The sequence below is a fragment of the Pezoporus wallicus genome, unplaced genomic scaffold (assembly GCF_028554395.1).
Source record: "Pezoporus wallicus isolate ANWC-B61680 ecotype Strahan unplaced genomic scaffold, APGP_CSIRO_Pwel_v1 contig_12293, whole genome shotgun sequence".
NCBI classification, from domain to species: domain Eukaryota; kingdom Metazoa; phylum Chordata; class Aves; order Psittaciformes; family Psittacidae; genus Pezoporus; species Pezoporus wallicus.
Window position 1 is genome coordinate 151,205 of NW_026635930.1, and position 15,793 is coordinate 166,997.

A 15,793-nucleotide genomic window follows, 5' to 3' on the forward strand; every position below is an offset into this window, starting at 1 on the left:
ACATCTCTCCGGCATCAGTCGTGACAGAGAACTGAAGGATGTCGAAGTGTTAGAAGACATTTACAAAATTAATGGTTCAGCAAATCAGGTATCATTATGAAAGAGTGCCTGAGAGTGTCCAAATAGATTAAAAATCACATTACCCCTAACGGAACCAGTAATGCCTATTTACCTGTAGTGACAGGGAATGAGATAAAACAAGGCTGACTTTGACACCAAGGACTGCTCCCAGAGCAGTGATGTGTAAGCTCCCAGGTCCCTGGTCTGCAGGTAAAGCAGCCACCCCATTTCCATGCAGCTACTGAGCAACTTGGATACCCTGGCAATTGCTAGCAATGGGGAAGGGAAAACTATTTGCCTTGGTGCAACTCATCTTCAGGATGAGCCAGCTCTCGACTTCAGTGGCTCACTGAACAAATGGAATTCATTTACAGGAACACACCATTGAAGTATCCTACAGCAAGAGACTAATATTAGGCAGAACTTCATCAGTTAGAACATACGTGCTTTATTATAACCACTTAGTTCTCTGTTCTTCTGTTATAGAGGATTAGCAAGTTTGATAAGATTCTCTCTCCTTTCCATCCCAAAATTTGGGGACATAGGAAAAACATACATTCAGACATGCTAATCCGAATCAGGTAAGTGCTTCAAGGCAGCCATACACCCATGCACAAGCCATCTTCTAAAGCCAAGCCTTGATTTAAGCCTCCCTTTATATGGGAGCACTATAAAAGTGCTCACAGCAATTCCTAATTGAGACTGCTGTACACTCATTATATTCCCTGTAGTTAGTTTTTTAGCATGCTGACTAAAAGCTCTGCACTACTTGGAGTACCCACAGCCTCATCAAGCTGTTCTGGTGCTACAATAAGCGAGTGAAATTACTGAAAATACAAGAGATATCCCTTTATATCAATCGGGTATAGTTAAAATTTTCTGTTCTACATGGACATCTACAAGGCACATTTAATCTGAGGTTACAGCAACCAGAACTTGCCATGAGTGTGTTAATGAGTATAAAAGCATAACATCTATGACTCTGTCTGAAACGTTATATGAAAGAAGAGATAAAGTGCTGCCTTATTCGCAACACAAAGCACATCAACTCCTGAGGTCACGCCACATACAAATATCACAGCACTATGTCTTCACCAAGCGTAAAATTGCCTTTTTAGCCTGTATTGTGACATGCATGCATACATACATCCATACATCCTCCAGTGTTTGCTTTCAATTTCTTATGTACAGTGAACCATGTGGGAATATTTTGATGTGGGCTGTAATTCACATGTTAAAAAAAAGTGTGAGTTTAAAGTAAAAGAAGTAAAAAAAAAAAAGGCAATTCTCTTTTCCATCCTCCCTCAATGAAAATTCAATCCCAACCCATCAAGAAGTGAGAATTTTTTTTTAATAAAATTTCAAACCAGAAAAAAAAAAAACCTGAGGGCTGACATTTTCAAAAGTGTTTATGTATCTAAAGATACAGACTAGCATTTACGTAGGCTTTTTAAAGATATTTAATATGAATTACTCAGTTAATCACCTGCACATTTTGCCACCTGAATACTTTTGACAACTGGTTCTTACTGCATTAATCACTTAATAAAAGTGCCTAACTATACCTTATTCTCCCAGCTAATAGGAAGGACTAATTTAGTCCTCCGAGGGCTGGAGCAGCTCTGCTCTGGAGCCAGGCTGAGAGAGCTGGGCTGGTTCAGCCTGGAGATGAAAAGGCTCCTTAAAGGGAGTCCTTAGAGCAGCTCCAGTGCCTAAAGGGGCTACAGGAAACCTGGAGATCAGTCTTGGACAAGGGCCTGTAGGGACAGGACAAGGGGAATGGCTTTAACCTGACAGAGGGGAGACTGAGATGAGCTCTTAGGCAGAAGTTCTTCCCTGTGAGGGTGCTGAGGCGCTGGCACAGGGTGCCCAGAGAAGCTGTGGCTGCCCCATCACTGGCAGTGTTCAAGGCCAGGTTGGACAGGGCTTGGAGCAACCTGCTCTAGTGGAAGGCGTCCCTGCCCATGGCAGGGGTTGGAACTGGATGAGCTTTAAGGTCCCTTCCAACATAAACTAGTGTGGGATTCTATGATTTGAGTTAAAACATTTGACTTCAGGTGAACAACTTTTGTTATTTAACACCATAAGCACAATTATCTAGCAAGAATAAGTTTTAAAGAAGAGGAAAAGTTAATAAATTCTACTCCACTTCAGCACTTATATTCACTTGTATTTGCATTGAGTAGATTAGATCAGATTTTGTCTGACCAGGTATTGCACTGACTTAAGTTTTAAATAAGGATGCTCTTTGAGTGCTGTATTTCTCTTCCTGTCACTAAAAAAAATGTAGCAGGATTAATCACAACAATTGTGAAATCCAAGTAATTGTGAAGTCACAACTGTTAATTTCCAAAAATAAGCTTTTAATTACTCACTGGATGCCAATTAGATGCCAAGAATTTTTAAATAAGTCCCAATATTGCAAACAGAAAACAAGGTTAGGGTTTTTTTTAATGAATAATGATTCAGGCACTTTCCTACAGAAGAGCACCCACACAATTTATCAGCACTTTCACTCATCATCCCACACACGTGGCTTTTGCTCATATCAACATTTTTCAAAATGAATTATTTTCACTCTAGTTATGATACCAGTTTTGCAATCATTAGGACTAACAAAAAAAAAAAGAGAGAAGCATCAGGTTGTTGCAGTAAGAAAGCTGTTTGTGCCATTTGTATAAATGTGGGGTTTTGCACTCGAAAGTCTTTTCCAATTTATCATCTGCCTGAAAACCTTTCAGCAGAAGTTATGAAGCCATCAATTTGGTACAATGGTGAATAATCAATATAGAAATTCATTAAGCAGCTGCAAGAGAAGAAGTCAGATCATGATTTTCAAGTCATCCTCTGGTAATCAGATAGTCTGGTAGTTAGAAAGCAAAGAGTGTGGCACAGAGAAATACAGTCAGTCTTCCTCCCGTGATGGTTTGAAGTGATGTAATTTATCACTGAAGTAGTAGACAGTATCCTGCAAAAGAGTACTCAAAACAACCTCTCAAAACAAGTGTTGCCTCTTGCTTCATTGCTACTATTTAGATGTCCTAATTTATCAGGATCCCAAAACATTATTCTTTACGAAATACTAACATACTGTATGGCAATAATTAATATAAAAACTTGATTAGAAAATTACTTATTTTAAAGCTGCCATTTTGAAAGGCTGAAAGCTACTAAAACGCTACTAAAATACTATGTGTAGTATTATCCATATCCTGACATCTCAGCTTGTCAGGGTGTGAAGAAAATGCTGTATCTGCCCAGAGGGATATCGGACTTTGACAACATATCTATTTTATGAGATGACTGCTCATCTTTAGTAGGAGCCAGAAGAATGAAGAGCTCAAGGTAAAGAGTCCCCCATTGTCAAAATAAAGACCCACCAGTGACTTTGAAGTACTAGCAGTCATACAAATCTCTTAGGGAAGTTTATCTTATGAGGAAAGAAAAAGCCAGAAACTGTCAGGGAATACTGATTTTTACACGTTATTCAAATACAAAAGTCCTTACCAACATCCTCTAAAAACAGCGTGTTAAAATATTACATGAAATGGGGGGGGGGGGAACCCACAACAATCAAAAAAAATAACCCAAAACATCAAAACAAAGCCAAACCCAAAGCATACTGTCATATCAGATTGCTACAGAGAAGAGAAACGTCAAATACTGATTCCAAACCCAACATCTGTTAGGGACACTGACACTGTTAAACGTCACCATCCCCATCAATGTTCACTTTCACTATACATAAGAATTCAGTAACATTCAAACAAAATCATCCTCTACAAATGTAAATATTTATTGACCAGTAATACCTTAGGAGAGGGCGTAGCACCTGATTCCAGGGACAGCAGCTTCAATCCTTCTCACTTCACTGAGTCTCTGCTGAAAGCTGCCCTACCAAAGGGACTAACTTAAATGAGTCTTGTTCACCTCATTACTTTTTATATTAACATGAAAAATCAAAAGCCATGGATCCTGACAGTCATGTTACTTTGCTAGTATAAAATATTAGAGAAATAACTATCACATATTGCTTCCCTAGATTATACAATTCAATTGTATAATCCATACAAAAGGTAGATGTGCATGCCTGATTTCATTTTTGATTCTGTCCTCTTGGTAAAGTGAGCAATTTGGGGCACTGTGGTGCTCTTTAGGAAAAGGAGCACTAACCAGGGCTTTTTCTGCTGTGTTTGGGACAGGGCTTGGTATCCTGAAGGTTGTGGGACATAACTTTTGATGTGCTTCATTCGTGTCAGTTTGTCCCAGGGAGAATTAAAATTGCCACCATCATGACATGATGTTCCTCCTAATTATACCAGGTGACTAAGCGTTCTCTTGAACTACAAAGCTGTTTAGGTTATGGTTGGACTCGATCTTAAAGGTCTGTTTCAACCTAAATGATTAGATGATTCTATGAAATAACTGGATGAAACAGATTAAAACCTTCTGTCCCACGAGTATGGTATAGGTGTAGTATTTTGGCAGATTTTTTTCTACCCCATGAAGAAGTCAGGAAGTCTGCTGGAGACTGGGTGTTCCATGGAATCAATCCAAAGTGCCTAGAAATGGCAATACAAAAATCTAGAAAAAAACACTTTACTTTTCTGCAACACACTAGAACTAAAAGAGGAGAAACTATGCCCAAGTGAAACTATAGTAGGTGTTGCACTCTTCATTCCAAAACCCAATATTAACTTGCACTCATATACTGCCAGGAGCAAAATTCTCCTCAATGTTACATATCAGCTGTTATAGTCGGACAAATAACAATGCTCTGTTCCCTCTAGTTTTGAAATAACTGTGGTATTATTACTTAAAAAAGGAATTATCGCTGATTTCTCCCACCTCCCTGCACCCTGTAGACACTAACCAAGGGCTGAGATGCTCACTAGTATTCCCTGCAGTCTCTTTCACTGCAGGAAATGAAGTGTCTAACAAAGTTTGTCAGGAGCCCCTTATGCTTGGGAGGAAGATCAAGAGATGTAATCAAGGACGTATGAAGTTCGACACAGTCCAACTCTTGGGAAGAAGGCATCTGTATGGTTTTCAGGCCATTCAAACACAAGCCTGGGCAGACTGAGTCAGTCAGCAAACATGTAGCATGAATTACTCACAGTAGCAGAAGGCTCAGAAGCTGCTAATTAACTTAAAACAGCAGCAAGAGAACTGTTCTACTGGGTAATTAGCACTCAAATTGCCTATGGCACCAGTGTATGGCATCCTGCATCTAGATTTTAAAATTATTGTGTTGAGTTGGTTGTTTTTCTTTTTAGTTTCTATATAGGGAGAGCTTCTGATTCTGCAGAGCACTATTTTAATCAAGTCAGCCGCCACCTTTTTATACAAATTAGAACTGACCAACACTGGGGTTTGTTTGCACATCATGGAACCTCAACATGTTACATGGCCAAACATGCTATACACAAGTAGATGTGGAATTCATCAGATGAATTTCTGGGGAACACCAAGCACTAATTTCTCTTTCTCTCCTAGCATTTCATGGAAAAGACTGTTTCTCTTCATGAGAACACTACTTTACCACTCTGCACGTCTATAAATAATTCCATGGACACGATTCGATAAGTTCCCCTTTTCCATGATGACCCTCCTGCACAGTTTATAGAGTTTCTCACCCACAGAGCTCTGCTTTGCTGGCTCAGTCTCGGGCCAGCACACAAAGCTGTTTTCTGGTCAAGAAGCAAATGGCATTCCCTGCAGAGCCTTTTAGCTGTCGAACAGACTGGAAAAGCTTAATGCCAAGCCAGCCAACACTATTACCCGCCCCCCCCTTCAGAGAATACATCAACCTAGGAGATGAACAAGTAGCAAATGGTGCAGAAATGGGGAGAATAAATGAGCAGGATGAATTCCCCTGTTCTCAGTACTACAGGGTGAGAAAGAAGCAGTAGTATGTAAGAATGTGCTACTATGATTTATGGAATATGAAAGAAGTATCACCACTTTTGGTCAATGATGTGATAAATGTGGAACTGAAAATCCTTTCTTGTTTTGGACAAGAAGAATATAGGCAAGATATGTTTAATGTATTTAACACAGTAAGTAGTAGAACATACATATTCTGTTAGTGTTTGTCTCCATGAGAATTCTAACATGTACTGTACTGAATTATTCTAGCTCTCCCTAGAGCAGCAATGTTATTAAGCATCTGAACATCCTTAATCTAATTGCATGTTAGCAATTCAATTTTACATTTGCTGTTCAGTTGTTCACATTAACCTTTAGACCCTTTCAATGAAGGAACCTGTTTTTTTAACTAAGAGTAGCTAAGTACTCTGAAAGCACCCATGTTCTATTTCAGTACTGAAGACACAAAAAGATTACAAGCACCCTCTAATTAAGGCTCAACTTTTTAACTATGTAAAGAAAATAATTTGGCCTTTATTTCAGTTTGAGATGTATCCACTTCTTATTTGTAAGATTTTATTCCATCAGCAGGTTCAAGGATGGATTAGTTTAATTAGCATAGAAATTAAAATGTTTTGGGACTCTCCATATTAAGATACTCTACAATCTATGACTTCCACTATTTACTGTCAGAGAATCAAACTCCATCATTCAAGATCCAATTTTGTCTCACCTGAATCCCCCATATAATAACATATCAAAACTACCAGCACTATCAATTTTTCAGAGTTATAAAGTTCTCATTATATGTACAATTACTTATATGCAGTGGCATAAATGCAGAGTCATACCCTTAATCATACCCAAGCAATTAGTAATAAAGGAACTGAACTCCATAGGCACATAAAATTAAATATGCATTTATTGCATATATATTTATATATTTGAGATATATTAACAACAGTGCCCACCATAACTCTCATAGTGCATATAATCTGACCAAAGAACATGTCAGATCATACACGCAAGTTACAATATGGGTAGACTTCAACTGAAAGCAAGAGAGAAATCACTGAACTGGCAATTTCTATAAAGACACGGCTCAAATCAGAACCGTAACAACTTTCTAGACCAGCTAAATGTTACATTTAAATAAGTAATTTATGCAAACCAATCCATACTGCACTTCAAGTGAAAGTAATACAACTCCCTTTTCACCTATACATAACATGCTGTTCATGTAATGCTGTCCAAAAACTTCAAAAAGCATTTGCTGGTCATAACAGTTCCTCATTAACATGTTTAACATTGGTTAAGGTAGAAAACAAACAAATCTGTGCCTACAGACCAAAGAAAGAGCCACAGATCCAACAACCTCAAGTATCAGTTGCACAAGCACGACACTAAAACACAAAGAGAAACACCATACCTGATACTCTTCTGTTGTACCGGTTAATAAGTGCAGCTGAAAAATAGACAAAAAAATTCTAAATTAGAAATACTGTTTATTATCACAAATTAAAATTTATCACCTCGAATAATCATATTTTTATCACACAAATCCCATGCAAATCTCTAAGAAAAAAACAAAACCCTTCAATATAAAGCTTTCATCTACTTATGTGCCAACCAGTAAGTACTTACTCAGAGTTAAAACCTGAGATTCCAGAAGGATATTCCATTACTTGCCAACATGCAGGGTAAGCAGCTTCGGGATTTTTTAGCCACTTCTGAAAAACACATACCCCTCCAGGGGTTGCCCATCTTAACCTATCGGCAATTCCCAGCCCACTTTACTTAGCTTTATTACAAAACATTCAAGCACTCCAAGTCAGCTGTACCAACATAACACAGAGCAGAGTGATGGAACTTCCTAGCTAAACCATTCCATACACCTATATACAAGCCATGTAACTGCTCAGGCAGCACCCCCATACTAACTCCAGTCATCTATCCTTGACCAAGGCTATTTTCCATGAGGGCACACATTTAAACTGAAAAGTTCTGAGATGGAGGATCCATTGCTTCATTGTTCATGCTGTTAGCAATACAAGGTATTTAAACTTTATCTCTGATTTGGAATGAACTTCCTGACTTTCACTATTTCGACCTTAAGCCAACATTTAGTAAATGGTATTCTTTCCCCCCTCTCACTGTATCCAAGTTCCAGTCTCAAAAACCAATCAACCTATTAAACTTCACCCAGAAAAAAAGCCAAAACACTATGCATCCATTTACCACTAACAACCAAAGAATTTTTTTTCTGAATGCTCCATGCTTTCCCATTCCTCTTCCCTCAACTTCCCTCAATTGTGTTTTTCTTGACACAACCAGTGATCTTCCGATTCCATTCTTTAAATGAAGAAGAATCAGGTGGCCCTTTATACCACATCAAAGCACAAGCATCACAGATCCAGATTTATGAAACACATGCTACCAAAATCTTAATGATACCATAATTTCTTAGAAAATTTTGAGTAACTGAGAATAATATCAGAATAACGGAAAATAAGGTCAAAAGTATCCTCTCGTAGCTTTTGTAATAATAAAGGAAATCAGAAAGGGGGGGGGATAATCAGGGTAACTCCATAAACTTTTCATTCAAATCAATCAACCAGGAGACAATGCTCAGCTTAACAAGAAGAGTTAAAAGAAAGGTATTTTGTATTTTATGACTTGATCAAGACCTAAACTTCTATAGCACAGCATAATCCTTATAAAAGTAACACTGCTGTGTTCTATGCATGAAGCTTGAAGAGGCTCAAAACCACGGAATGATACACCTGGGAACTCAAGAAATTTAAGTTTTAAACCTTTAAGCAATTTCTGACAGCAGCAGCCCTTCCTGCAAATAAGGGTAGCATATATTCACTTGTTAAAGGACACCACGAATGCAAGAAGTTTCTATCACCTTAAGGGGAGACAGGCACTTGCAACAGAGCTCCATTCTGGTTTATTAAACAAACAACAAGCTCATGCAAACTGAAGATGTTCATACATTTTGCCCTGTTCTTAACTTTTCCAAGTGGGACTGCCTGTGGCCACCAGCAGCAACAGAACACTGCTCCAACCTTTAATTTGCCTGGCCACAGTACATTCATGCTTATCTCTAGTTTACTGAGCTAGTTCTGAGTAACTACTCAAAGTCGGCAAGCAAGACCTTAAGAAACAGGAAAACTCACAACTACTAATCTAGAAACACAGGCAGATGCCCACCAGTTTTAAGGTGCTGAAGAACAACAGGACCAAAACCAGTTAGTTCATTTCCCGCTACAGTGATTTATTACAAGAACAATACTAAATTCGAACTAATTAAATAAGTTCACAGCAAAAGCGCCTCCTCTAGGTCATAATATTTTCAAATATGTAACTAGTTTCATATATAGATTTGGATACTTTAACACCGTTATACATGATTTCACACAGTCTTGCACATGCAGACTTTCTTTTCTATCTTTTGACTACCACACTCATTTCTTACTCATGTTTAATAATGTTTTAATGCCTTTGAACAGAATGAATATACTACAGAAAACTCTGCCATACTTTGAGTATCATATTAAAAATCCACTTCCCAAAGACTACGGCTTCTTTTAGCATCTTGATTATTTTCTCCCATAGCAGAGTTCAGCGTCATCAAAACAGCATCAAGTTTTCCACACTGGTAAAAATGAGGAAAAGAAAACAACATAACCTTTTAAGGACAGTTGAGAGAGCACTATTATTCTGCCTCCACAAAGCTTTTAAGATTAAAATGATAATTTGCTTTTCTTACACCACTGACAGTTTTAATATGTACAAAATTTCAGGTGCACTTTTATATGTTGTCAGAAGATAACTATTTTTATGATAAAGAGATAAAATCTGACATTTTCTACTACACAAGATTAGCATTTTCTTTCCTTCTGGCTTACCAGTGAAAAGCTCTCTTTGTTTATGACCATTTTCAGTGTTGCACAGACATTATAGCCACTTCTTTGGCATTCTTGTGTTTTGTCATTAGAAGGACTGCCAAAAGAACAACTCCTGAAGGACCCACATACACCTAGATTAGTCTGTGGACAGATTCCAAGAAATTAGATGGGGCAGAAGGGAATAACATGTTCAGTTAACCCAGCCCATTTCCTACAGCGAACACTAAAAGTGAGTCTAATTTAAAGCAATAGTGATGGATACACTAATATTAACCTCTTGGACCAGCCCAGCCATTAAAGCACACCTCTGCCTATGCTGTAACAAGAATACAGTGAATCCAGCCCATCAACCTGGTTCCACTCAGAAGATGGGGTATCTTTAACAACAAAAAGAAATCAGTGCTTTGAAACAGGAAACAATTTGGGGGTTTTGCACCTACACTTGGTATTTCCTTCCTGCACACCAATGGGCCATGTCTCAGGTTAGTTATATGTTAACTGAAGATACTACAATGAGATTAAGAGATTTTGCTGTGATGTGACTGCATTGCAAACTCTCCATTATGTCAAAACCTCAGGTGCGGCAATACCCAAGTTTGAAATGCCTCATACCTTTGGTACAGTCCCTGCTTCTACTTGGTTCATGGGAGCCAAGACCCAGTAAGTGGATAAACACAACAAAACCGGAGGTAAATTAAATCATTGTACCAGAAAAGACCAAAAGGACCCAATTTCCTCCCTGGCAGCCAAAGGCAAGTGACTCTGCAGTGGAAAGGCAGCTCAAGCTGTGTGTTCCAAGGCTCTGCCAGAACCGACTCCGAACAGTGATCCTTCACCACTCACAAAGAATCAGGAATATCTGCTGAACACATATATTTTCCATCCTGTCCTGAGGCACAGACTGAATGAAGCATTAGATAGCAACACTTAACAGGGAATGCTTCAGATTTAAAAAAAAAAAAAAAAAAAATAGAGGTTTCTGGTTGTAGGATTCTTGCTTATTTACAATTGCAATTTTCTGGAACCAGGCAGTTCTCTAGTTTAAATCAGATACTTATTTAAATAAGTAATTATCAACTTTATGTCAATATCACTTAACCTCACTCATCATTCTCCTTTTCCTGCACCAGGGGAAAAAAAAAAAACAAAAACAAACCACCAAACAAAAAGAGTGGGCATTCATTCAAATATACATACACACACACACACACACACACACACACCCCTTTCTTCCTCAAAGTAAAGGCATGGCATTCTGTTTAACAGAAATTATTCTGCATAAATAAATCACTACTGGACACTGTACTGGCTAAATTTACAATTTTATATATCCAACAGGAAACAGCACTGCTGTCATGCAGCTGTACTACCCCTTGCCAGTAGCTCTATTCCGTTTGGTTTTCTCACTTGAAAACTTAAGGATATAAATTTCAGAAGCAGAGACTGGTATGTGATAATGCTTGGAACCACTGACCACAGATATATATTATGATGATTACTGTTTAAATATTTGATGGTAAAATTGTTGTCCAACTTGACAAATCAGATCTAAAAAAAAAATGCTTTTCCTACAGTGCATGGATCCCTTCTTTGTTGGTGCACTGAAAAGCGACTGGTAAAATAAAAAACAAGCTTTTTAAAAGTTACACTACTACCTTCTGTGTAAGGTATTTCTCTACTACTCCTGAGGTTAAGTCTTCTAAGTGTGTTAGAAGTCAGAGCCATAGTAAAAAATGAGATGAAATACATATTGTACAGTTACAGAAGATGCTAAAGCTTGAAATGAATGGGAAGCTACAAATACCAATCGCCCAGCTATTGCTTATGCACGTACTAAGAACACCAGATTCTTACAGAAAGGATAAATAAAACTCAAAAAGATCAGTTCAGGGTCACAGGAAAAAAAATTCAGGGACAAATGAAGAACTGGCATTCCAGACATGACGTTAGAGCACAGGACGTTACCCCTCTGTACTGGATACCTTGAAAACTTTAATTCTCTTCTTCCACACACAGTGTGCTTTTTACCAGGACCTGTGAGCACCTTTTAATTACAACTGGGGTAAAAAAGTCCCCATGTACTGATTGTTTCTGATACTGGACACAGTTTTGAGCTATTGTGTACACAAAAATGTAATGCAGATCTTTCATGACAGACTCTAATCAACTCAACAGTTTTTGAAGGTTTCCTGATGAAAGACGGAGAAAAGTTTATAACGGGTCACAAATTCAGTAGTACAGTACTCAGAGTTCCAAGAGCATAAGCATAAAATACCAGCTTTATTAAAACAAATCAGCATTTCCAAAGTACTCTCCCATCAAATCACAACACAAAATGTGACCAGAGACAGAAAGAGAAACAGAATGTAAACTGTTCTGATTTAACCAGTCAGTTAAGATTATCCAAACAAGATGTGAGTTGACACTATAAACCATTAAAGCTGAAATACCAGAAGCAGAGAGGAGTATAAATCTGAGGCACGACTGTCTTTATGGAATGTTGTATCAAGTTACAATAAGGAAGTGCTAGACTACAGCTGTCAAACTGTTTTTCGACACACCAACATGTTAATGGACGTACGTGAATATGAACAATCACAACTGTGAGAAAACTCAGATTTGAGTACCAGCTTGTTAAGATTTTTAGTGATTAGAAAGTAATGCTATAGCAGAAACAATGCTTTCATCATCAGCTATGCCATCATACTTTACTAAATGTCAATCTGAACTTGTTTTTCAATAAATAAGTAAAATAAAGGGGTATCCTGTAACTCTTACTAATGTAAGTTATGTATCCGTGATTTCCTTCAGGATGTCATTTTGGACAGTGACAAATTCCACATACCCCCCCTTCCGTATCTCTGCTTGATACGGTGGGGAGCATGAGTGGGACTATGAACTACTGCAATATTTCCAGAGGCAGTTCTGAAGTCGAACAGTTTCCATGTCAATATTTCCTTCAGACAAGCAAAACAGACAGAAAGGGATGAGTGTTTTATAGGTACCCACATTTTTTCTTCTCTTTCTATTCCTTCCCCCAGAAGAGGATGGAAACTCAGAACCTGGTTAGAGACAGGCAGGAGAAATCCTGATGGTGTCAGCTGAAGCATGCCAGATATTTGGTGGAAGACAAAAGGTCAGGGAACAGTAGGGAGGAAGCGAGGTTTCAGAGGATGAACAGAGGGAACATGGAACATAAAGATGGGGGCAGAAAAACAGAAACTGTGATCCAGGATTGTTTGGGTACACACACAGTATCCCATAGGAGACTTTTACATCTATTAGGTTGGAAAACAGAAACAAAATTTATATTAATATTAAATGCTGTTTTCCTCTCTGCTGCAGAATAGAGGCACAGATACCTTTCATTCCCAGCATTGAAAAATAGCTCTCATCAGTAGCAAGAGATAATAAAATATAAACCCAAAGTAGCCTCATCCTTGCTGCCAGAGGTTTTCAGAGCTCCTCTGACAGAAAGAATGTAGTAACTGCCTCTGAAGGAAAAAGTTGAGTCAACAAGCAGTTATTAAAGCTGTTGGGCTATTTTGGATTTGCTTTTATTTGTTTTTGAAAGACAAGGAAAATTAATATGCACTCTGGAATAGACAGAGTTTAAACAGCTGATAAAGTCAAGAAAAATAAACCTTTTCTGGACTCTTTGAAAGAAATTTGGATGAACATCTGGTTGTAAAAGCACTTCTTGACTAAGACGTTCAGAGCTCTGTTTGGTTTTAAATTAATGGCACTTCACAAAAATGCATCAGTATCTCAATATTCTCGTCCCAAGACCGAGTTTGAACAGTCGTACATGGTATTATTTTGATAATGGTTCTCAACAGGTATTAATTCAACACAAAATAAGGACCATAACCCTGTTATGTGATGAACCCTGCTCTCAGATTTCAGGAGCTAATGCAGCCTGACTGAAGCCTATGCACAGGACAACGAATACCTATCAGCAGCACCCGTATTATCTGGCACTGCAATGGCATGACCCACACAGCCCTCTCCTATTTCTTGCTGACATGTCTCAGGGCCAAATGCAGCACTTTTTTCTGTTGTACTGATTTTCTGAGTGATCTGTATCATGAAGATCAAAGAGATACAAAAAAGCTATGTACTTGCTTTACAGACATGAAATTAGACAAAAGTCCCAGTGCTGAGGTACTGTCTCAGCTGAAAGGACACATTTCACAGTGATTAAAGATATAAGGTATGCTGACAGTACAACAGAGATTACCAGGGACTGAAATGAAGGACTGGGGAATTTTTTTCAAGGATTAGAAAGGCTAAATTATATACTGCACAGAAAAGGAAGGATGCTGCAAAGAACTGGGAGAGTTAAGAAGCAACTGACAAATCTTCAAAATATTATCAGAAGAGGCAAAACACTGGAGGGTACAGGAAAGCAAGATACAGTAAGTAAAGAAGGGAAATCTGCTTGGGGTTTAGGAGCAAGCTTGAAGAGGAAGGCATGTCAGAGATAGGGAAACAAAGGAACCACATTGGTAGTATCACAAAAGCTTCAAGAGCTACAATGACGTTAGGCTTTCAAACCTAACATTAAGTAGATAATAAAAAGTAAAGATCCTGCACATAGTTGGAAGTGACTTTCACAGGCATTCTCTGACAATGAAAAAAGCCAGAAAGGGTCAAAGATGAGTATGAGACTACACAGTAGCAGAAACACCACATCGAGGAGAAACAGCTGCAAGTTTCCTTAGAATAAATGCTTCATATACAGGAAAAGACAGTTGCATCTTATCTAGGGAACCATGAAGCATTTCCCAATCAGTAAGAAACCCAGGCAAGTGACCCTCATGTCTACATGCAAGCCTCTTGCCAAGCCTCTTGATTCTTCCCTTCCATCCCTCCAATCCTGCTTTCAAACATCACCTCTTTATTTACCACGCTCCCATCCCACCAGAAATCACAGACGTATGAGGTGGGAGGATTGATACTTCAGGGTATTTAAGACCTTTGAAATGTAATGAAGACATATTTTGATTGAAATCTTTTGGGTAAAAGCTTCAGAAAGTGAAAGCTTCAGAAGTGCTGTCTGAAGCAACATTTGACAAGTACAGTTCTTTTAAAGCAACACTTCTGTATTTCAATTCATTTTTTACTACAGCTTTGATTTCTAAGACACTTAGAAGGTTGAACTTCACATCTTTGTACCTCCTAAAGCATCAAACCTAAAGACTTCTGACCACATTTCTATCCTTTGATTGGTTATAAGGTGCAAAACCACTACTCTATCTTGCAAATTGACATAATTTCAACCTCTTTTGACTGCCTTGCGAGGCTGAGGTTCACCACACATACCTGGAGACAATTTCTAAGTGAGTCACAAGAAATGTCATTTAACTATGACTAGTAAGCTACTCTGTTTTTATGATTTCCAACTGTGCCTCTTGCATAAATCTCTTTCCACAGACTAATGAACTGTACACAGGTCCACGTAATGTGAATAAAGCCAGAACAAAAAAGCACAAGAACTTGAGACAAACTCTTATATATTTCACTATTATTAAATTTGCATTCTATCCCAGCACAGAGCTAAGCGTAAGCCTAAGGTAGGCAAGTCACTGCCCCAAAGAGCACAGTCTAAGTCACTCCCAACCTGCCAATGAAATCAGCCAAATGACTTGGTTTTCCCATTTTCAGAAGCCTAATTAAAAGTCCCACCATTATCCTGAACAACTGAATGCATTAAACATTATGAAAACTTTAATGAGAGCAACAACCCACTGAAGTCCTCTCATGCCAGACAAGCCTGATTCACCAGGCAATTTCTACACTTCTCCCTCAGGGAAATGGCATCCACACATTGGTGTGGGACATCATCATCTAAACCAGTATGAGTGAGGTCCAGACACAGCTCCTCCTCACCCCTCACTGCTGTGCTCCCCCAAACTCTCTGTGCTCAGTCTCACTGTGGTCTAGATTTG

General features: G+C 38.4%; 1 protein-coding gene across 1 annotated transcript in view; it reads right to left on the reverse strand.

Annotated features, from left to right (window-relative positions):
• Positions 1 to 15,793, reverse strand: part of LOC130593482 (cAMP-dependent protein kinase type II-alpha regulatory subunit-like) — a 56,925-nt gene that overhangs the window by 26,032 nt on the left and 15,100 nt on the right. Inside the window, exon 2 of the mRNA XM_057398684.1 lies at positions 7,358 to 7,393. Coding sequence (XP_057254667.1) covers positions 7,358 to 7,393 — 36 coding nt within the window. The remainder of the gene's footprint in view (positions 1 to 7,357; positions 7,394 to 15,793) is intronic.